General features: G+C 46.0%; 1 protein-coding gene across 1 annotated transcript in view; it reads left to right on the forward strand.

Annotated features, from left to right (window-relative positions):
- The window catches only part of l(2)37Cb (DEAH-box helicase 16 lethal (2) 37Cb), a 211,117-nt gene that overhangs the window by 108,596 nt on the left and 78,402 nt on the right, over positions 1 to 24,119 (forward strand). Inside the window, exons 13-14 of the mRNA XM_037413162.2 lie at positions 11,103 to 11,244; positions 23,957 to 24,025. Coding sequence (XP_037269059.1) covers positions 11,103 to 11,244; positions 23,957 to 24,025 — 211 coding nt within the window. The remainder of the gene's footprint in view (positions 1 to 11,102; positions 11,245 to 23,956; positions 24,026 to 24,119) is intronic.

The raw sequence follows: 24,119 nt of genomic DNA on the forward strand, positions 1-24,119 counted from the left end.
TTTGTTCAATTACTCATGCTTGTAGCGCAGGATAATTGAGCACTGCTATCATCACTGATGTCTAAATATGTTACTGGTAATCGTTTGGAGCAGCGCATGACGTTTTTGCCGCCCTAAAAAAAATTTTGCATCAGTTTTTTTTTGCCTTCCCTACTTCTCGGTTTTAGGAATCTCCCGAATTTCAAAGTCGCTAGCTTGGCAAAGCCCCATTTGAATTTGCAGAGTCTATCAAAGGGTTCAACAGGCGTAGCAAATGCTAATGTGGGCTCCATCATTGTTTGCTCAGTGGGGTAATTCAGAACACTACATTTATTGATGTAGCAGTGTTTGTTTGCTCTGCACGATTGAGATTGGTTGAATGTTTTGTGCATACATTCTTTTACTATATTTAGGCCTTCTTTTTCTATAATGCTTCAGATTTGGTCTTTCATGATAAAAAATTGTTTTTTTTTTCTTCCCACAACCTGTTCCAAATATTGATTTTAGTGCTCCAAAAGTAACATCTTACTTCTCCAAAAATTGCTCCAAATTAAATTTTGGCTGTTGCATCCCTGGTGATGTCTGCCGAAGCGTCTAGCTTGCAAGCTGAAAGAAAAGAAAAAGTATGCACTGGCCAGTGTGTCAGTCGGTTTGGAACTGATTATATGAACTGTAGTAGTATCTGTACACTTTGAAATTGCACTGGTTTTACTCAGCAGCGTGCCACCTCGAATGAACATGGGAAGAACCAGAATAAGTAGATGGCGATTGATCGAGATAGGAAGGACCATCAGGGCTTAGTTTAATGTTTCCGAAGTAAGTAAATTTATATCTGTTGTTTATTGCACTCGAAACTACCAGTTGTAAACTTTACTGAGAATGCGTTCACATTGCTGAAATTAGCCATTGGTTGTGCTTGTTTCAGTTGGCCAAAGAAAGAGCAAGCGATTCTCAGCTGTCCATAAAATTAATGTGCGAATTCACAGCTGTATTTGTCTCACATGTTTACAAAAGCCTGCACTACTGATATGCAGTGAATTCTGAGTATGTAAAAAAGTTTTACTGCAAGTTACCAATTGAGATAAGGGCAGTATTGTTAAACAATGAAGGGCATCGCCTTAAAAAAGAATTTCTTCTGCCCCCCTCCATCTTTCTTTGGCGGAGTCTCCAGAAGTTCGTAGGCTGGCAGGTGTGACAATGTTTTGTGCAGTAATGAAACTAATCATCACTGACAGATGAACTGCTTTCACGGCTCACCTTACTGAAGCCATCCTGCTCACATGGCCGGGCTTCACACACAAGAACTTCTCTTTACCACACATCCCAGACAGTCTTTGGAAACTTGGTGATTGCTTCAAACGGTTCTCTTAAGCAGGGGTGCAACAGCTGTGCCAATTGCACTAATTTGATACAAATGCTCATTTCCGCACCAAATTCATGAAATTTACTAAAACTGTACCATGCTGCACCAAAATGCCCAACCATCCTCAAAATTTTCTCAGTTGCGCTAATTTCAGCCAGAAATAGAGGCCACGTTGGTAATCTTTAGTTTGCATCATCAATCAATCCAAGCGCGCAGACCCTAAACTGCGGTGTCAAATATATTCCTAATACAGTCAAACTCGCTTATAACAAACCTCAATATAACAAATTCTTCGATATAACAAGGTTGTTTTTATTTCCATTCGTTGCTCCGTAGAAGCACACATGTTGGTGACTTCTATGTAACAAAGTAACATTGGCGGAGACAACCTTCATATAATGAATTTTCCCGATGGATAATCTAGGAATTTCGCCTGGAATTTCGTTATTTTGGTATGAGCATGGAACTTACGCAGGCGCTCTGCTGCCGACAAAGCGCAAAGCGGCGGCGGTGCCTTTTGCGCACTTATGATCCTGGCGACAACCAGCTGAGAGTGAGCGCGAGGCCGGCAGGCGGAACCTCTGTCCCACAATCCGACGTTGCCACCGTTCTCGCTGCCGCAAGTGTATATGCGGATGACCCCCCCACCCCACTAAACAAACAAAAAAAGAACAAAAAAGACAACTACTTTTGCGTTGGCAGTGCCAAACTTTTAGTTAGCATCACATATGTGGGGCCGTGCTGCATATGGAAGGCGCTTTACCGAATAGTTTTCTGCGGTAACCGTGTCGTTTGCTCTTCATTTTCGACGCCGTGCGCGTGTGCATAGTTTCACTGCGCGCGCAAGGTGTGGCCCCCCGACTACGTACAGCTTTGATTTTTTTTCCTCCTTTCTTTTTTTTTAATTTTTTAATGCGGACAACCATGTCATTACTGCCGAGGGGTTATCAGATTAGGCGCTGATGAAAACTCTCCGAGACAACAGTGATGACGGATCTTCGGAGGCCAACTCGTCACATGATTCAGTCTTGCGCCACGAGTTTGCAGGCTCGTAGTCTTTGCGATTAGTCAGTTAGCTCTGGAAACAAAACGACAGTGCGTTGAATGCAATGCAATGAACGCGATAGCAATAAATTGTAATGTTATACAAAGTAAGGCTGGCAGCCAACTCTTGGATACAATATTGCGGAACTCCTACAAAACACTGGTGTGAGCAAATATGGTCACTCCAGGGACAAGCGCTCTTTTCACACAGTCTCTTCACGTTGAAAGGACACTGATATACTTGGCAAGATAGCATGCTTGCCAGCAATCATGACCGTGCCCTTAAAATGAAAATTCATTCTTGCTGCTCAAGCGACCCCCCCCCCCTCTTGCATTTTTTCATGCTCGTTGAAGACGGGTGGTTTTCTTTCTTTTTGAGCATTCGAAGGCAGCTCTAACATGTGGGGGATGTCATCTTGTGCGCCTTCCAGGTGATAGAGATGGGCCGACTCATTCAATCTCTGCTTCAGTGGCACTCGCGCGCTTTTACCCGCTCGGGGAAGTTATGATGCGCGGGGGCACGTTATCAATTTGAACTTGTTACGGAACATGGCGGCGATGTGAAAAACCCGCTGAGTGTGTCCATATAATTGGTATCGCAGTGATAATGCAGTTCTTTACCGCTAAATAAGTGTTTCAGGTTAGCTATGCCTTCAGTACTCCATTTGTTTATATTTGCGCATTTTTTTCCCTAATTTTCGTACCGAACCTAGATAGAACGAAATCCTATTTATAATGAATTTTTCCGGGAATTGGTCGATTTCATTATATCTAGGTTTAGCTGTAGTTCAGGACACTCACAAGACATGGTTGACCAGCTGATTTAGCAAAGCCACGCGCCCATCGGTCCACTGACCGCCGTAGATACCGCTCGGCGGGACGATGCAACTTCTGGACAAATGCATTGGTGTAGCCACTTACCAACATGTTAGCAGCTAGAGCTGGAAGCACATACTGCGTTTTTGACTCACAAACAGAGTCGACGTGCTGCAGACGACACCGGCGCTTCCAGCAACCACGTTGGTCACCATAGCAAAGGCACATAAAAGATTTTCCTGCCTTTAAGTTACGTTAGTTGTGTCGTTCCGAAGGTAAATATCCGGAGGTGTCGCCGGATCAAAGGCCACGTGCTGTTGTTACTTTATCTGGTAGAACGCATCTTGCAATGGAGCTGAGAATTTGTGGGCTAAACCTAGCCCCATCGTGAGGGAAAAAATGAGGGGGGAGAGGACGTGGTGTTCGAAAATTTCTTGATCTTGCTCTAACTCATGCAGAACGCTGCTTAACACTTTTGCCACAGTGCACCAGTGTGCTGCGGAAAAAAGTGTTTTGATTTGGAAGGGTCTTTTAGCACTACTAGTCACGGGACACAGCTCACTTTGTTCAATTATTCATGTGTGTATATGCCACATAACTCTAAGTACTAGTATGATTGCTGTTTTCTAAAACTGTTATGGGCAATTATTTGGAGCAGTGTATGACATTGCTGGCACTTAAAAAAAAAACTACGCCTGTTTTTTTGTTTTTTTGTTTTGTTTTTTTGCCACCCCTACTTTTCAGTTTCATTAATCTCCTGATATTAAAAGCCGCCAGGTTTGAAGGTTCACATTTGAATTTGCAGCATCTTTCAAAGAATTGGTAAGATGCGGCAAATGCTAATAAGGACTTAATTGTTGTTTGCTCAGTGGGGTGGTTCATGGTACCAATCTTATTGAAATAGCGGTTATTCTGTTTACATGGCACGATTCCGGGGATGTTGAATGGTTTGTACATACTTTTTTTCCCAAATATAAGCCTTCTCTTTTTATACTGCTGCAATTTGGTCTTTCGTGATAAAAAATGGATGTTTTTTTTTTTCATTGAAACCTCCTCAGCACTTGCATTTTAATACTCCAAGAGTAAAATTTTGCTGCCCCGAAAATTGCTCCAAATTTTTTTGGGCTGTTGTACTCCTGGTTAAGGTTACACACAAGACATAGTATTAATGAAGAGTTACTCAGGAGCTAACATGGCACCAGTGATAAGGCTGGAAGGTTCGGTAAGGCACGTATAAAACCTGAGTAATTTCAAAGGCGAGCAGATTACCGACAACCGTTGTCTGTGCTTGTTGCTTTCATGGCACTTCTTTCGCTGGGCACATGTGCAGCCAGTAAAGCGTTTCATGTTTACCTGCTCCGTTGTGCTTTGTCCACTGTCATAATGTAATACCCATGTCACAACCCATAAAGTCAAGCACTACTCTAGTATTGAGAAACACATTTCAGAGGCTGTACACAGGCAGAATATGTAGACCAAACTGCCATATGCATCTGAGAATTGAAGCATGTGAGCATTTGCATTTGTTTAAAGCGGAACCTCTAATGATCGGCAGGGAATATGAACAGTGGGGTAAAAAAGACATCATGGAGGAAGACGCACGAGTAATTTTTGAGGCTCGATTGCACGGGAAAAGTTTCTACAAATTTTTTACAGCTCTAATCTATGACACGGAGCAAGAATTCTCGAGGAGGCGAAACTGTGCTTGCTCGTGCTCCCTTAAAATGTCCCAAAATCGGGCACGGCACTTACGCGCCCTCTATCGTGAAACTCCGTTAGCAGAGGAGGAAAAACGACAGCGCCCCTCTCACCACGCTCACATTCAAGGCAACTTTGCTCCGACTTGCCGTTCGCGCTTCATGTTCAACTGGGTGTGTTTGTGTGCCTCTTCGCCGGCTACAAATTTTGACACGACAGCGTTAAAATGCTCATTTCGCAGAAAGGCTGGCGTGGTTGGTTTTGAAAGAAATATCAGCATTGTCCATGACAGCGAAATTGAGAAAGGTCTAAATGTCTTATAAATTTGCTGTGGCATGCCACTGTTCGGCCTACAACCCTGCCGGAAGCTGCTTCGAAAAAAAAAAAAAAACTACATGAATGTCATGCAGTGTCATGTAACATGACAACCAAAAGAGACCCACGCACATGCTGAGCTTTCAATTAATTTTTGAATGTGCAGATTAGGTTGCGTGAAAAAGGTTTTCTGCATCTTATTCAAATCTTTGTGCAATGATAAACAACAACAAAAAAAATGGTACTCGTATCGAAACCATTCTTTCTGAAACATCAGTCTTTTGATAGCTTTGACAGCTTCTTCTCCTGGGCCCCTTTCTGCTTGTTTCGTGTTTCGTTTGCGCAGTGTAGTCTCATGCGCATTCCCATGTAGTAGTGAAAAATTTTGGCGACAGCATCATTTTTGTGTTCGCGGCATGGAAACGCAAGGTCGAAGTTTTGAAGAACATGATCAACAGTTCCCCAAAAAACGTCGTTACGGTCCATGTTCTTGGAGAAGAAATCTGCTCAGCGAATCATCTCGTGAAGCCGCGTGTTTGGATGAGCTAACCCACCTCTTGATTTGCAGATTGTCAGAGATGCTTGTGGCAACGTTGGTCTCGCAGCAGAAAGTGACTTTCTGCAGAGTTCACACGGCAGCATTGTTTTCATCTTTGTTGACAGAAATCCTGTGATGTAATACAAGACCGCGTCGATGACTTCAGAGCTTGTTAGGCTATCCTGGACACTATCATCCCAGTCCCAATCATCTGTTTCAACAAGTCCGTCCAACTTGGCTTTTGGCTGTTCAAAGTGCGAGGGGTCACTGTCAGCTTTCTGGAAGATTTTGCGGAACTCGGAAAGGTTGAGGGCAGGCTTTTCTTCAGTAACTTTGTAGTCTTCAATAGCTTCCCTGGGCAGTGCGGAAAGATAGAAGGCACAGCGCCCGGTAACAACACTGGTCGTTTCGGTTTGTCTGACACATAATATCAGAGGGGGGAAAGCGAATCCGTACATCTCTATGGGAAAGCGCTTGGACGCACGTGTGAAGCAACAAGCCTACCTTACATATGGCGTCGCATCATGGCCACTCCCTGAACTGAAGCAGACCGATGGTTTCTCATTGAGGAGGGAGCATTTGCACTGGAATAAAAAAAAAGAGAGAGGAGGGTCAGGAGGCATTGTCCAAATGAATAATTCTACTTGCACCCACTATATCCTTTTCTTCTCCAGAATTTGGTGTGCTCTGCACCTGATTCGGCGTAAGAGGCAAACTTGAAAAGTTTATTTCCTACTCACGAGTTCCTAAGTAGCTTTTCTTCGGTCCTACCCATACAGTTTCCTAAAAAGTTTGTGCTGTGCAATATTGACAACCATTCAAAGATATATTTCCGATAGTGTAGACAGTGTAACATGGGGTACAGCTGATTGCAGTATCCTCTTTTTATTTTGGTTCATGCAGCAAAGTCTCTTCCCATGGAGAAAACAGTTGAGGACAAAAGTTAGGCTGTTGCAGGCATGACCCATTACTGCATGTGCTGCTCGAATGCCATTAGCAAGTGAATGTACAACGAACATTTAGTTAACTTTTTTGTGGCAGGGAGTTGGTGTTTAAACGCATATTTCAAAGATTGATTTTATGAATGAAACCAGGGTGTGAGGATTTACAGTGCAAGGGGGTTCTGGTAAATTTAAGGTATTTGTTATTATTGCTGGGATGGTAGATTGGGGAGCATAACTTGACAAGATGAAAAATCCGTTATGTTAATAATACCCTCAAAGTTATTGATTAGTGTTGTTTGACATAGGTCTTGTCTTGCATATGCGTGTTCTGGGTTGGAATGAACGATTGTTTTATACTGAGTTAGCTTAATTATAGCTGGTGTTCTTCAAAAATTTTTTTGATGGTGGCCTAGCATGTGTTTAGTATTGTTAATAACCTGTTCACTATGCAGTTTTCAAGAATGGTTTTGGGTAACATGAGCATTAAGTACTTATAGTATTTTATGTCAGAAAGATGTTGATAAAATACAGTGCTTTTAGTACTGGGGCCATTTATGGTAAAAAAGTGCGGAGATATTTTATGTCAGAAACACATATTTCGTTAATTAAGGAAGCAGATGCATTGGTTGGTATTAGCAGATTGACTAAAAGTGTGCAAATTGTTAAATATCTTTGTTTAATTGGTCGAGTTATCTATCAAACTAGTCATATATTATTAGGATTTTGTACAAGATTGATAGTGTCACAGCTGTTACGAATATTTTCGTAGATTATCAAACTGTTCACAAACAGTCTGATATGAAATAAATGCATTTTAGAAGGTCATTACTAGGCTTGTGCGAATAGTGAATTTTAGGTTCAAAATGAATTCGAAGTGAATAGTGATTTTGATCGAATAATTTCGAATTGAATTCAGATGGTATGTACGATATATAAAAAAAGGAATATTTATCATGACCTAACTAACCTGCACAATATTTCCTTTGAACAGAAATAGGCATTCTATGCGAATTCCTTTTTTTTTTTCATTCAAAGGAAGTCGAAACAACCTTGAGTAGTAGTTTCGGTAGGATGCGAGTAATAACCAGTAAGATACCTAATGTTTTAAAATTTATTATACTGGTATCATATAAGCCATCATAAGAAGCGAAATGAAGAATTGATTTGAGGTTAACATGTTTCCTTAAAGGGGCCCTGCAAAACTTTTGCAAGTAGCCATGGAGCCAGTAAACATGCTTGTTGCCTCACAAATTTACCGCCGCAAAGTTTCTAGAATTAGTCCAGTACGAGCGGAGTTTTGAAAATTAGTCGCATGCTGCAATTGCATTGTCTCTTCTCGTCCTGACGCAATAGCTGGAAGTTAAACAGGGAGGAATGTCGCAGCAAAAGAAAATAAGTCACACACACCTCGTGACCTTGAGTATCTCTTTTTTTTTTCCGAATCAATCAATCAATCAATGTTTCTTTATAGCATCAAAAATATACATTGTGAGTAAGTATGCAGGAGGAGGTCCCAAGGTAGTAAACTGCAGGCGGGACCTCCTATGTTAATACAAGGAAAAGCTAAAATACGAATAAGGAAAGAGCAAGTCACATGAACATTTAGAACTTTTTTATAAATAAAGCAAGATATTGAAAATTAACAAAATGCAGCAGTTACACGTTTAATAGAGTCTTTTTCAATTTTCTTTTAAAAACATGAATGCGCATTAAGTCTTTCACATCATGTGATAAAGAATTTCATAATGAAGTTGATGAAAAAACAATGCTCATTTTTTCATAATTAGTGCGAACTTCAGGTAATAAGTTATGGCCGATGGCAAATCTAGTTTAATTGGAATTATTCAACAAGGCAATAGGAAATATGTCGATAGTGAGGGTGTAGCGGAAAATTTTGAAAAACAAAACACACACATTATAAATGTACATTTGGGAGATTGGTAATACATCAAGCTGGCAAAAAATAGCATGTGATGGCGTTTGACGTGAAGCAAAAGTTATGAGTCGCATCGCTTGTTTTTGAAATATCTTTAATTGGTAAATGTGCAATGAATATGAATTACCCCATAATGTAATGCAATAACTGAGATGACTGTGTATGAATGCATAATACAATGCCTTCAGAGTTTCGATGTTTAAACAAATTCGTGACTTGACCAATGCCCTGATACCGTATGATATCTTTTTACAAACAGAATTGATATGTTGCTGAAATTTCAGATGTGTGTCCATTATAACTCCTAAAATTGACGTATGATCACTTAAAGAAATAACTACTGAGTTCACATAAAGGTAAGGAATAAATGCTAGTTTTTTGTTTGATGATTAAGAAAGCATAAAACAGGTTTTGGAAGGATTAATCAACACTCTATTATAGTTGCACCAGTCAACAAGACAATTAAGGTCAGCTTGAAGTCTTGACACGAGAGTCGCTAAATCCAAGTGATGAGAAAAGAGAGTCATGTCATCAGCGTAAAGTAAACAAGAAGAATAATTAAGGCAACGTGGTAAATCATTTATGAATATTAAAAATAATAACGGACCCAAAATTGAACCTTGCGGAACACCTCTGGTAATGGAGTTGGGACTGGATGTAAAATTTTCGACCGGGACAACCTGAAACCTATTATGAAGAAAGCTCTGTAATAGCGTTAATTCGGGACCAGTTATGCCATAGTACTGGAGTTTGCGAAATAGGATGAAACAATCAATACTATCAAATGCTTTAGTAAAGTCGACGAAGACAGATCCTGCGATGTTACCATTATCAATGAATGATCTGATTTTGTCAGTGAAAAAAGCAATTGCAGTATCACTGGAAAGACCAGCCCTAAAACCAAAATGACAAGAAGAAAGTATGTTAAATTTGCCTAAATATTCAGATATTCTTATTTCAATTAGTTTGTCCAAAATATTATTGAGGAAGGGAAGGACAGATATGGGCCTGTAGTTGCACATGTTGAGGGAATCACCTTTTTAAAATACTGGCACTACCTTTGCAACATTTAATTTATCCGGGAAAACACCGAATACGCGGCTTTTCAGTGTGATCACGCACATACTCGTGGGCAAGTGGCAGCCTCCCGCAGTGGCCCCGGTAACGGCGAGTGCGCCATGCTCAAACTAGCCAATGGCTGTGACAAGTGATTTTTCAGCTTGTAGTGTCATTTGCCGAGGGAAGAAAGCAATTTATAGCTTTGAAAACTTATTGTGAATTACAGGCCGCATGCTGCGCTATAATATTTGCCTTGCGTATTCTCGGTAGCCTTAACTACGGATCGGCAGCGTTTTCTGATCATGTTCAGGAAGTGTAGCAGGGCCCCTTCAAATTTGAAGGAGGGCTTCTTGGCAAAGCGAATTTTTTTTTCGATAGGTGTTTTTACAGTTTAGCACTCTTACATGGCAGTGAAGTTACTTTTACAGGCGGTGACAAGCGGATTAATAAACATTTATTAGTTCATTGCGAATACTTCGAAAGTAATCGATAATTTAAATTTCAATCGAAGTGAATTCGAATACTCAACTATTCGTTCGAATATTCGAAGCATTATTCGCACAAGCTTAGTCATTACTCATTAGTACAGATGATACAGAGCAAAGCCCCTGCTTGCAAAATAAGAGCTCTTGATATAAAGGACCCATAAACCACCTAAACGTTATAATTTAGTGGTGTGTTGTAGTTGTGCACAAGTCTACAATGAACATGTAGCTATGATAATTTTTTGGAATGTTTCTGTAATAGCAGATTTACCGTACTTTCTCTCGTATAGCTGGGACCAAAAAATGTAAAAATGTGTCTAAAAGGTGGGGATGTGGGTATCTGGAGAGGTTCAGTGCAGTTCTTTTTTTTTTTTTGCAAAGCTAGTGATTTAGCACTTTTGTTACGAGCCACAGTGTTTGGTATGCTAGTGCGCACACGTGGACAACGTGATGAAAAACACCAAGAAGCAAAGGCAGCTTCTTGCAGTCTAACTGGAAGCTGTTGGCTCTTGTTTGACCACTCGCAGCATCTGTTGTCGATAACATCACAGATGCAACATGTCGATGATGCACACATCATCAGGGAAGCCAGAGAGGCCCAAAGTGGAGAAGGGATTGTTTCTTGGAATGTGCGACGTGTCCACGACTTTTAGCGGTGCCACGTGCGAAAACGTTCATGGTGGCAGCATTCTGACATGATGCGTGTGTTTATTGGAAATGTCTAAAAAATTTTGAATGTGGTTTAGGGGCCCTTTCAGTGCTCCTTTTAAGAATTGCAGTTGATTAAAAAAAATGTTTGGGTGCTCTGCTGTGGCATACCTTATAATACAAGGTTGACTGTTTGGAAATGGAAGTCAGTGAAGTGCAGTTTGGTCTGTGAGTGGCCTCTTGCTCATCAGGGTAGCCTATGGTTTCTTCACTGCAGTGTCATCATAGTGGACGAAGCACATGAGCGCACCCTTCACACAGACATCCTGTTTGGCCTGGTCAAGGACATCGCACGGTTTAGGCCAGACCTCAAGTTGCTCATATCCTCAGCAACTCTGGATGCTGAAAAGTTTTCTGAGGTGAGGACCCATGTCTGTTTCATCGTTGCAACTTGGGTGTTAACAGCAAGCTCAACTTTTTCACTGACTTTGTGGTGCTCTACTAAGGTACTACGTAGCAGCTATTAGACTGCTACTTTCGTTTTCATTACAGTAGATTCTTGGTAAACGATAATCTATTAAATGGAATTTCTGCCTAAATGGAACAACTGTCTCAGAGATAATGGTTTAGTACTTTTTGCACCCGTTAGTAAAAACGTTCGTAAAAACTGAGTTTGTTGAAACGTTAGTAAAAACTGCGTTTTGTGCGTTTGTCGTCTTCTTTTTTTCGCCTGCATTTCCTACCGGAACCATTGAGCTTATTTCTTGCATATTACTCTGCTATGTAAATCTGACAGACAACATCGAAACGCACCATCGGGAGATATCCGAAGATCCCAATATCTACGACGGTGTTGGGTGATTCACAGACCAAGTACTTGTTCCAGTATTTCGACCCTCTGCTGCAAGGAACACTGGTATTCGTAATGCATTTGGGGGCATTTATCGGTGATGTTGACTCGCTGCTCGACCTAGTTGTTTCATCGACAAGAACTCTTGTTCTTCATGTTGGGAGCAACGACCTGGCAAGAAAGAGTGGGCTAGCAATGTTTCGCTGTTATCGACATCTCCTTGACATAGTTCACGAAGAGTGTCTAGCCACTTCAACAGCCTATTGCGAAGTTTCTGCAAAGGCTCCAGTCATGTGTCTATTCTGGACCACATGTTCGAATGGCTATCACCTGGGCAAGTATTGGCCGCCAATGGACTGCACGTGAGCTTTGAGGGCGTCGCGTTGATGTCAAGTCACATCAGCCAGCTGTCCTTCGACTCCCCAGGAGAAGCAACCTCCACGAGCTAGAGTGACTGTGTGTCTTTGCCCGAGTGCGGTCGAGGGCAGACTACGCGAATCAGCCACCAGACCACGTCAAAGGCCATGAATACCCGCAAGGCACAACGTGACACAAGGCGGCTAAAGATTAACAATCCGAGCACTAATGCTTGTTCTTCTGGCATCAAGCCGCCCGTGACGGAGCCAAGAACCGGTACCATGCTCGCCGATACTTCACTTCAGCTAGTAGGCATTGTGTTAAACCACTACCGGTCTTTGCTGAAATCATTGATAAACAGGGGGCAACAGCTGCTCAGTCAGTATGCCTTATCTCCTAAAGAATCGTCGTCTCTAAACACGTATGAGCAAAAGAAACGCCACGAACTCAATGCACATAAACTGTGGAGATAGGTTTGCACTAGGCTTACCTGCTAAGCGCAACCGTGTAGGGATGAGACGTCCTCCACTGCCGCTGCGTGTGAAGACGCTGCGGCCGGGTTCGTCGATTTCTCCGGCACAACGCAGAAACCATGCACGAGCGCAGGATAACGACAACAACGGGTTTATTAACCCAAGATGCAGCACAGTGTGACACTCACAGGCTTGCAGGCCGAATAAGGAACTCCGCAAGACCGAGCAAGTATGCTTGCCTAGGGCGCGACGACTGCCGCACAAGGGCCAAAGTCGAACGCACGAACGAGAAGCCGCATGCTGAGCAGCGCGTCAACCTCTCGTGGAGGCCTGAGAGCATCTGCCACGACGAGCGAATCGTCGGGTGCAACATAGCTCATAGGAGAGGAGGATGTCACGCGCGCCCAAAGGGAAATGGCGCTGCGTTGTGACGTAGGCCCGCGCAGCGTGCCCGGACATGCCAGCGCGGGAAGGAGCCGACGGTTGACTGGCCCAGACCAAGAGGCGCCCTGACAGCCATCTTGGCGGATGCCGGTGCTTATGCGCGCCCGGGCTACGCTGTTGGCGCGCTGGAGAACGAAGCGCCTGGTATAAGACCGAGGCCGCCCTAAACACACCGTAGTAACAGCATCCACCGACACCGAAAAAACTGGGGTCCAGCTCAGTGCCGTTCACGAGATCGATGGGGGCACCGGTGTCTTCGTTCGGCGGCGTCTCAGCAGGAACCTGGGGCCGCGGAAGGGCGGCGGACACTGCAGCAGCGATGGCCGACTTGATTGAAGAGTCTGCGACGAGCGCCGCTACGACCGCCTGAAGGGAGTCGGTCGACAGGGCAGGTTGAAGGCCCGGGCCAGGCAGCATTGCCCAAGTAGACAGGACCGCAGGGGCACCGCCAGACTTCGCTCGGTGAACCCACGAACGGAGGTGGGTAGCCTCGTGCACCAGCAGGACACCACAAGCGTCACAGTAGGAGGCCTCAGGAACAGGCGGCATCGAGGCACCTCCGGAAGCGTCTAGCAGGTCCGAATGGGTGCGTCCGCAGAAAGGACGCGGGACGGACTCGGGGTCTAACCCCACCCAGACTTTGCGTTGCTTGGACTAGCGACAAGTCGACACGAAGGCGACCGGGGCCTGAGTGCCTTGTTGGAACGTCTACGTAGCGACTTCACAACGAGGCGGTGTCTTGTTAGCCGGGGCCGGGGAGCATTCGACGGAGGCGGCATGGACGCGGCCGGTGCCTGCTGAACGACCGAGCGCGCGGCTGGTCTCCCGGGCTTTTTCTTGGAGGAACGGGCCTTCGAGAAGGACATCACGAATGCTGGGGTGTCAGTGAAAAGCAGAAACACAACTGAATGTGCGGCCCCGGAGGCGCGACAGGCTGGCCCAATAAAGAGAGCCTACTCTGTCAAATTGAAGGTTGCGTGAGCCAATAGGGTGTACGCTTCCCTTCTCCCGCCGACTACGCGGAAGATACCCAGTGAGAGAGTGAGCCACCGGGGAAAGGGCTTTTCTCTCTCGAGCAGCCGGGAGCGCTGGGAACCGGGTGGATATTCCGTGCACAGTGCAACATAGCTCATGGTGTTACCAGGGAGAAAGCTCGCCAGGTAGCCGTTACTGTTGCTGCTGGATCGGCAATCGCACAGCAGCTATAATCTCCGCTCCCTTACATTGAGGGGATGATGTCCCGCTACATGCTGGGGGCGAAAATCAGCCTAGGTGCGCTTTCGTAGGTTGTACCGGTGGCGTGGTTTGGAACCAGCCTTATCCCGGTTTTTCTGCTGTACGGTGACCGCCTCCCCCTCCCCGAAGTCGTTGCTGCGGGCAACGAAAGGTTTGAGGTCGGAGACGTTAACTGGACTGCTGACTGGTCTCCCTTGGGAGTCAGCCAGCTTGTATACGAGGGGCGACACTTTGGTGTGCACTCGGTATGGGCCTATCCACCACGAATGGCACGCCGTCGACATAGCAGTCGAACTTCCAGAGAGCAAAAACTATCGCGAGACATTCCCTTTCTGTGATGCTATAGTTACGCTCGGCGGTGTTAAGTGACCGGCTCGCATAGGTGACTGGCCGGAGGACGCCGTCGTGGTCCTGAAGGAGTACCGCACCGAGACCCAGGTCGCTCGCGTCCGCTTGGACAACGAACCCCCTGTTCAGGTCGGGCAGCTTTAACTCAGCTGTGGCCACTAGAGCTTAGGAAAGGGCCTTGAAGGCTCGCTCTTGTTCTGGCCCCCAGCTCCATCGTGTCGACTTTTTCAAGAGTGCAGTCAAGGGCGCTTGGAGGGCCACTCAGTTTGGGATGAACTGTCGATAGTAGTTCACCATGCCCAAAAAGCGCCTCAGGCCCTGAATGTTTGCCGGCGTCGGGTACTCCACTATGGCACGTACCTTCTCCTCGCACGGCAGAACACGACCGTTCTGAATGGCAAAGCCTAATAGTGAGATGCGAGTCTCGGCTATTTGAGCTTTCTTCGGGTTCAATGTCAACCCGGCGGCACGCAACCTCCCAAGGACATCCTCCAAGTGGTGAAGGTGTTCTTCGAACATTCGAGAGAAGATGACGATGTCGTCGAGGTACGCCATGGCGTGTTGCCATTTAGCGTCCCGTAGAACGCGGTCTATCAATCTCTGGAACGTACCTGCAGCTCCAGAACAGCCAAACGGCATGCGGGTAAACTCGTACAAACCTCTGTGAGAGGTGAACGCAGTTTTCTCCGCGTCAGCCTGCTCCATCTGAACCTGTAGGTAACCGCGGCTAGCATCCAAGGTGCTGAAGTAGCAAGCACCGCCTAGAGCAGCCATGATCAAGTAGTTTGGCATAGGATAAGCATCCTTCCTCGTGACCTCGTTCAGCTGGCGGTAGTCCACACAGAACCGGTGAGAGCCGTCTTTTTTGGGGACCATTACCACCGGTGAACCCCAAGGACTGTTTGAGCGTTGGATAACTCCGGTCTCAATCAACTCATCCAGTGCCTGGTCAATTGCTTTTCTCTTTGCCGCACTAACAGGGCAAGGATTGCATTTCAACGGTTGTGCGTCATCTGTGTCAATCCGGTGCCTCACCAGAGAGGTGCAACCCGGGCGTTCCGTGAACCTATCACTGAAACGTGTCAACAGCGACGACAGGCTTGCTTTCTCGCGTTTCGACAAGCTGTCCGGCAAAGGCGGCAGCGAGCCATCCGAGCTGCTGCTTAGCGGGGAAGTCACTGGCATAGTCGAGACCTCGTTCACTACGGCAGCGTTATGCTCGAGGGAAAGCTGTATGCACGGACCGTTTTCCGCCGCGCCGGCTAAAGGACCAGTCTTGGCGTCAGAGGGGGAGACGCGGGCCGCGGGGGCAGCGCTTGGTCTCCTTTCCTCCTTCCTCCTCGTGGCGTCCGGCGACTTACTGGCAGCCGAGACCACGGGAGGTGCAGCAAAAGGCCGCAGGGCGTCTGAAGGGCCATCCCTGTAGCCTCCGCTTGCGAAGTCAATCACGATACCTGTGCGCGTGAGAAAGTCGCGACCGAGAATCATAGGCACGGAAAGACCAGGGAGATGCACACAGCGCTGTCGGCGTGCGCGATTCTCCCAACGCACAACTAACCGCACAGCGCCGCACGAGGTGGCAGTACCGCTGGCGAGGTGGAAGGCAGTGTCGCAAGCTCGAATGCGGACAGATCGGTCGCGCAAATGAGCCCTAACCTCTTCGCCGAACAGCGAGATAGAAGCCCCGCTATCCAGCAACGCCGCAAACTCTCGACCAGCAATCGTAAGGGCGATGAACGGCGCCGGCGTGGCTGGAATGTAATGTCCAGCGCGACACGCCATCGGTGCCAGAGGTTGTGTTACACTCCCGTGCTCTCTTACTGCTGCAGTCGCCGGCAAGGGGGAGCTCACCGATGGCTCACCCCGTTTCCCGACGGGCGAGCAGGCCCTTGTGTCGGTTGGGGCGCGTTGCACTCTCGCGCGGTGTGACCACGCTCACGGCAACGAAAGCAGACCATGCCTTTTCCTCCAACAGGGGGGGATTTCGGTGATCCTTTAGAGCTACGAGGTGTCCGTTCGCTAGCCGCAGTGGGGGCTCCGCGATCGTATATCCCCTCGTGCACTGGAGCACGGGGTTTCCGTTCTTGTTCACGCTGCCGGGCAACGATGGCCGCCCGGGCGTACGAGTACGGGTCCAGAGCGTGGCCCGACACATCAAGCGCGTCTCGGTCTCTCGCGGCAGAGGCCGCCTCATGGTTCGGGGAACCCCAGTAAGACGAGTCACGACCAGCCCACGCGCAACAAGGCTCGAGAGACGCGGACGGCGGTGGCGGCGGGCGATAGGCGCGCGCCGCCAGTATGTCGCCCTGAACACGCTTCGCATCGGATGCAAGCTCGTTTAGGTCACGATAACCGGTACTCCGAAGGTAAGCGGCGAAGGTTGGATGAGCCTGATGTATGGCTCGCTCCACCTTCTCAGCGTCTGATGCCGTAGGATCGGCAAGGAGGTAGAGCTCCTGCAAAGCCCGAACGTACTCGAGAAGAGATTCGTCGGGATGCTGTGTGCGAAGCTCTAACTCGCGACGCATGCGGCGCTCGTATTCAGGAGGAAGGAATTGGCTACGGAAGAGCGCCCCAAACTCCTCCATTGAGCAAGCTTGGTGGCCGACAAGACGGTACCACCTCGCTGCTTGGGCTGTCAGCGACACGGGCAAAATAGAGCCCAGCATAACGCTGTTGCTCAGCCGCGTAGCCTGCTGATAACGGTGCAGCGTCCCGAGGTACTCTGTGGCACTGATGCAGTCTGAATAACCACAGTACTCAGGCAGAGGTACCCTTAAGCTACTCGGAACGCTTGGCTTAGGAAACTCGGGGTCTCCCTTTAAAGCACAAGGCTGCGAGGGGTCTCCCTTTAAAGCACAAGGCTGCGAGAGCACCACTTCCAATAGAACGCTTAGGAGCTGCATCGCAGTTGCGTGCAGCGGTGACTGCTCCGACGCGGGCGCGGCCGTAACAGGTGCTGCACAATGTCGGACGCGCCTGTTCACAATGTCGGACGCGCCGGACGCGCCTGTTCCCCAACGTGCGTGTCCGACCGAAAAGGGCCAGTACACGTCATGGAGGAGGGTAGGGTTTGCGCTCTGACTGGTGCTTGAGGCCTTACGCGACTGGCAAATGGGTCGACAGCGGAGCACGGTGGCCCACGTCCGTCGAAAGCGTCGCCCACGGGAGTCTCAGGCCAGCGAGCGTCGGTGAACGTGGCGACGTTGTCGGTTAAGCGAGCAGACTCGCAAACGACATCGTCAAACCTTTGCGCTCGCGACCACGACGGGTCAGTAAGCGCGTTCCCGCCAACACCTGAGTGCCCCCGGTAGGAAGGACTGGGTGCGGCGATTTGAGCTGTCAACCGTGCTGCTGACGGGGAAAGGCCAGTCAGCGGAGACTGCGCCGAGGACGGGCCCGTAAGCGCGTGAGTCTCGAAGAGCTGATACAGCCCGTTACTGGCTTGGCTAGGACTGTGGTTCTCGTTCAAGCGACTCGCATCACCGTAGGGGGCCCCAAAAAAGGGATCTCTCACGGTGATTGAAAGCAGAGGGTAGCTGAGAGGGCCGTACCCCATGCTGTTGCAGCCGTCCGCCTCGAACGAGATCAAGTCCGTCGCCACAGGATCGAACAGGAAGGAGCGCCTCGAAGGGGTCTGCTCTGAAGCCATGCCTAAACCAAGTTGGGCGCCAGTTATGTGGTGATAGGTTTGCACTAGGCTTACCTACTAAGTGCAACCGTGTAGGGATGCGACGTCCTCCACTGCCGCTGCGTGCGAAGACGCTGCGGCCGGGTTTGTCGATTTCTCCGGCACGGCACAGAAACCACGCACGAGGCAGGATAACAATAACAACGGGTTTATTAACCCAAGATGCAGCACAGTGCGACACTCACAGGCTTGCAGGCCGTATAGGGAACTCCACAAGACCGAGCAAGTACGCTTGCCTAGGGCACGACGACTCCCGCACAAGGGCCGATGTCGAACGCACAAACGAGAATCCACCTGCTGAGCAGCGCGTCAACCTCTCGTGGAAGCCCGAAAGCATCTGCCGTGACGAGCGAATCGTCGAGCGCAACACAACTCATAGGAGAGGAGGATGTCACGCGCGCCCAAAGGGAAATGCCGCTGTGTTGTGGCGTAGGCCCGCGCAGCGCACCAGCGCAGCATGCCCGGACATGCCAGTGCGGGAAGGAGCCGACGGTTGACTGGCCCAGACCTATAGGCGCCCTGGCAGCCATCTTGGCGGATGCCGGTGCTTATGCGCGCCCGGGCTACGCTGTCGGTGCGCGTGCGGCAGCTGGGGAACGAGGCGCCTGGTTGGGGGCGCTCTCGATTCCCACAAAACGCAAGAAGTTGCTAAGAGACGGTGTGACTTGTCTCATTTCAATGCCCCTACCTCCGATCTGGGAAACCATATGCACCCCCATTTCTGATAACATTGTCAATATTTCCAGCGCTACTTTAGCCAAAGAAGGAGTAAGCCTTTTATCCCGTCGTTTAAGCTTCTGTCCTGCAAGTGGCAGCTACAATGAATTTCACTTGTATAATGATTTAGATAACTTCGCACGGAATATGAGGTTGCATGAATACTTATTCGATCAGGCGGCTCTGGCCGATGATCCAACAGCTTTACCATCGCTGCTTAAACGCTGGACGCCTACGTCTCAACGGGACAAACACCTTGGCATATTTATTAAAGTGGTCACACAGGATATCATTCAAGCTTAGTCAGTGGTAGGTCCATGGGTACAAAAACAGGGCCTACTTACAAGAACATTTTGATGGGAATCCTCGAGAACAATTTCTTGTTGGGTTGGTGGTTGAAACCATTTTACTATAAGAGATTCATTGACATTTTCATAATTTAGCTACACGGAGAAGTGAAACTTTTGTCTTTTATTTCCGACTTTAACAATGAGCATCCTTCCATATCATTTTCACACTTTTATTCACTAAGCACTATTAACTTCCTTGATGTTACAGTATGTATCCATGGCACGCAATTGACTACAAAACTGTACCGCAAGACCACTGGTTCTTACATTTTGAAAGTAGCCACAAAAGGTATTGCAAAGTGAGCATACCATATAGCCAGGCGTTACGCTTTAAGCCAACTTGCTCCAAACAGTCCCACTTGGATGCCAATTGTACAGAACTACGCAGGGCTCTTCTTAAACAGAAATATCCAGCTAAGTAAATCGATGATGCAGTGAGGCATGCCGACGCATTAGAACGCACAGCACTCTGCAAAACCAAGAAAAATCTTGAAGATTCGTTCAGAGGTCAACTTACTTTTAACACACAATGCGTCAGCTTCTAATGTTACAATTATTCTCCGAAAACACCACAACATTATTCAGCAGAGTGAACGCCTTACAAGAGCCTTTCCCCAACCACCACAAGTTGTACACAGACAAGGCAAAAATCTACGCAATTTGTTAACGTCTTCTAAAACCAAATGTAATGACAACACTCAACTGGTTGGTTTCCATCCCTGTAAAAAACCTCGCTGCAAAGTGTGTGCTCACATGACAACAATAACCTTTGTAACCAGCACAGCGACTGACTTCAAAATAAATATCAGAGGCAATTTCAATTGTGACACACAGAACACCATTTATTTGCTGAAGTGTTCAATCGCTCATCTACAATACATTGGTCAGACTGAAACTGCTTTTAGGTATTGATTCAACAATCATAGAGCTCATGTACATGCCCTTCCTCACTTACCAATTTCAAGACATGTCACCACACAGGTCATTCCTTCGGTAACATCCGAGCCACAATAATTGAATCTGGTTTCAAGACACATCATGATCGCGAAGTTAGGGAGTCATTCCTAATTCATAAGCTCCAAACTCTTTCAAATGGAATGAACAAAAGCTCGGGAACAGTTACTTGCATGTTGCCTTAGTTCATTAATACATTTTAGCAATGGCTTGTGTATGTTTGTTGTGCTAGTTCAGCTATTTGCGTATTATTGCGCACATAATGCCTCTCGTCTACATCACTCATACCTTTGAACATTCTTGTATGGGGTTATTGCATATATTTTTTTCAAAAATTCTTTTTCAATGTTTTGTTTTTATTTATTTATTTCTTGCTCATTTAAGAGATTATCCTTCTACATTTGTGTTCTCATGAGAGATTATGCGTAATTTGCTGCTCTGTTTGAATTTGCGCAGTGCGTGTTTCTATTCATCTAATTTTATTTTATTTTATTTTTTAATGATGCCTTGTAAACCTGCTTCGATGCACACTATTTACCGCATATACAAGATATGCCATCTGACTATCGTGAATTGTCATGTGTATTCCATATAACCACGTCTATCGATTGACTTGTATTGTTGATCTGCAACTTAGCGTGAAAAAGCGCAAAATGACGCATTCTGGTGATACCGGAGCCACCTGCTCATATAGGCCTTGCACGGCCTTTCATCATTTAGTCTGGTGAAGGCAGGCCCTCCTGCCGAAGGGTTAGTAAAAACTGCGGTTCGTATGTTTGTCATTTTATTATTATTATTTTTTTTCAATTATGTGTGTGTGTGTGTGTGCGTGCACGCGAGTGTGTGTGTGTATAATACAGTAGACTCATGATCATTCAAAATTTGATCATTCATACTTTCTGTTATTTCAAACAAAATTCTATTTTTTGGTTGGCACTCTATTCCTTAAATATACTTAAAAGGCTGCTAACAAACTTCATCATTCTGTTAATTCATACTTTTTGCGGTTCCATACCAGAAAATATGTGCTGATTTCCCACTTCTATTTAAAAATTTCCATGCTTATGTAATCCTTACAGTCTAAAAATAAAAATTAAGTGCCTCAGGCTTTCAAGGAAAAAGGCTTTGCTAGTATAAAAATGTTTGAAATGGAGCACACGTATGGTAACCCGTGATGCTTCTCAGCTGGTATAGAAAAGTTTGTGCTTTGGTCAATAAACTTGTGGACCTTTCACCTCTGCTGTTGGTTCATTGCATGCAGTTAGGGCTTAAAAATGCTTAAAAATTTTTTTAATGTGATAAAATCAATGCCTAATCATAAGTTGGAGCAACGCCTTCTTCAAAGTCATATATCTGAGATCTTCTAATAATTGCAAACTTCTTGATAATTTAAACAAAATCCAGAGGTCTCTTCGAATTTGAATAAAGGAGAGTGTGGAAAACTATATCGCCACTACAGATGAGATGTCAGGTTAAGTGCTTCTGGAAACTGTCCGAGGTCAGGTCGACAACAACAGACCTTCGGAGGTCAACTCCTCATGCACTTTGCCGTCTTGCGCCGCGCCATGGGTTCGATAGATTGTAGCCTTCACGATTCGCTCCAGCATTGCGACAGCACATTGAGTGCAATGCACTTAGTGCTAGAGCAACAAATTGTAATGTTATACCAAGTAAGGCTGGTAGTCATTGATCTTCCCAGCATGTATGTCATGTCACTTCCATAATTTTAATGTTTTTACCCATCTTTAGGGTGGGGAATTTTTGTCCCTATATAGCCACTTAAGAGCACCATTGTTCACAAGTTCACATCTCCTGAATGTCACGATAAATAACTGATCATTGCTATTGTTTACATCATCTGTGATGACGCTCTTTGGCCAAGCTTGGCCCTTGTACCACTAAGATCCACATACAGTCGAACCCTTCTATAAGAGACTGATATAAGAGACAAATGAGTATAAAAGACACAAGTGTGCCTGCCGTAAAATACAGGTTGATGAGAAAATGCATACGAGGTCCCTTGCTTATAAGAGACATCTCATATAATAGACAAGAACTGCTGCCCAGAGCACGCCTGTCATTAAGGGGTTTAACTGTATTATCAAATAAGGCTGGAAGCTAACTCTTTTCAATCAATATTGCATAACTCTACAAAACACTGGTGTAAGAAATTACAGCTGATCCAGGAAAAAGTGCTCTTTTCGCAGTCTCTTTGCATTGAGAACGCAGCACATGGAAAGGTACGTGAGCTTTGTACTAATGCTTGACGAGATAGTGATTGTGACTATGCCCATAAAAATTAAAGTTTACTGTTGCTTCTCGAGTACCCCCCCCCCCCTCGCATTTTTTCAAGCTCGTTAAGATGAGTGGGCTTTCTGTTTGAGCATCTTACGGCAAGTCTAACATGCGCGGGGATCTTAACACATGTGCCCTCCAAGGCGATGGAGGTGGGCCAGCTCGTTTGATCTCTGCATCGGGAGCGCTTGTCGCATCTGCTTGCATTTAAACACTATTGCAATAATAGTGAAATTTTTTATGGCTAAGTGTTTTAGGTGAGCTCTTTGTTTAATTTGTATTTTTTTAGTTTTCAAGCTGACACGTTACGTGATGAGAAACCTGTTTTTCATGAATTCTTTTGGGAATTAGTCAATTTGTTATATCCAGGTTTGACTGTAGTAGAGGTTCTATTTTTGTGCATCTTTTGTTTTATATTTTATTACTGTTGAATCCTTTGGTTAGATATGTTGTTACATATTTGACTGGTTGGTGGGGCCACCTAGCCTGTGAATTGAAACAAAGAGCAGTAGAACACAGGGGGAACCTCAACCAGTTCCCTGCCAGCAAGTACAACTGTGCATTTTGTTTCTTGCCAGCTATGTGTCAAGAATGTATAGCACCCTTTGTAATATACGGTACATGTGAAGAGGAGCAGTTCTAGTACTTTCTCTTATACACAGGGTATACCACATTTTTTGATTGACCCCATACTTATTGTATGTCTAATTATATGTTTCATTAGTGCTATTTATAGAGGAGTTCAACTGTATATATTTTTTTTTTCACGGTTGTGTTTGGCTAGCAAGCTGGGATTAATATCTACACACCCTAGTCTTCCCATTCCCTTAACATTACACCCTCCGTTTTCTCGCTTTCAACTATTACCATGCACACCGCATGCATTTAGGATATGGATGCTTGCCAGAGCCGCCTCTGAAAGCTTTGTTATTTACCGTGTGGAAGCGAGCATTGGCTAAAGTACTGCAAAAGTTTATAGACGCCACCAGTTCATGTGTCCTGATTGTGCTTGATCATTGTGCTTTACCGTAAAATGCTGAGCGAGCACCCCCACCTGGGTAAGCCCCCCCCCCCCCCCCCCCAAGTCTGATCCAATTATCCTTCACTGTAAAGGGCGTGCTTGCTCAGCATTTTACGGTGATCCGAAAAATCGGACTCTGATAAGCTTCAGCGTGGCAAATTTCAGGCGTTTTTGAATTATTGACATCAGTAAGGCTTGTGATGGTGCTGTGAAAACGTCATAAGTTTCGAGCATGTTTGGAAAATTGGCAGTTGACTGTATCAACTCTCGTTTCAGCGTAGGCACACTCATGTCGCATATACCGTATTGGCTATTCTCTCTGTGTCTCTTATAAAGGGTTTCAGGTATGTCATTTTTCTCAATGTGCTAAAGCATTTTGCATTATTTGTCTGCAGTTCTTTGATGATGCACCAATCTTCAAGATTCCCGGTAGAAGATTTCCGGTCGACATCTATTACACCAAGGTACCTGTTCTGCCCCAGTGTGGCCACTGATCTCTCTCTGCTGGCAAAAATTTTCTCCAGAGCCTAATGCGACCATTCTTAATCTGTGCCATTC

The sequence above is a fragment of the Rhipicephalus microplus genome, chromosome X (genome assembly GCF_043290135.1).
Source record: "Rhipicephalus microplus isolate Deutch F79 chromosome X, USDA_Rmic, whole genome shotgun sequence".
Classification (NCBI taxonomy): Eukaryota; Metazoa; Arthropoda; class Arachnida; order Ixodida; family Ixodidae; genus Rhipicephalus; species Rhipicephalus microplus.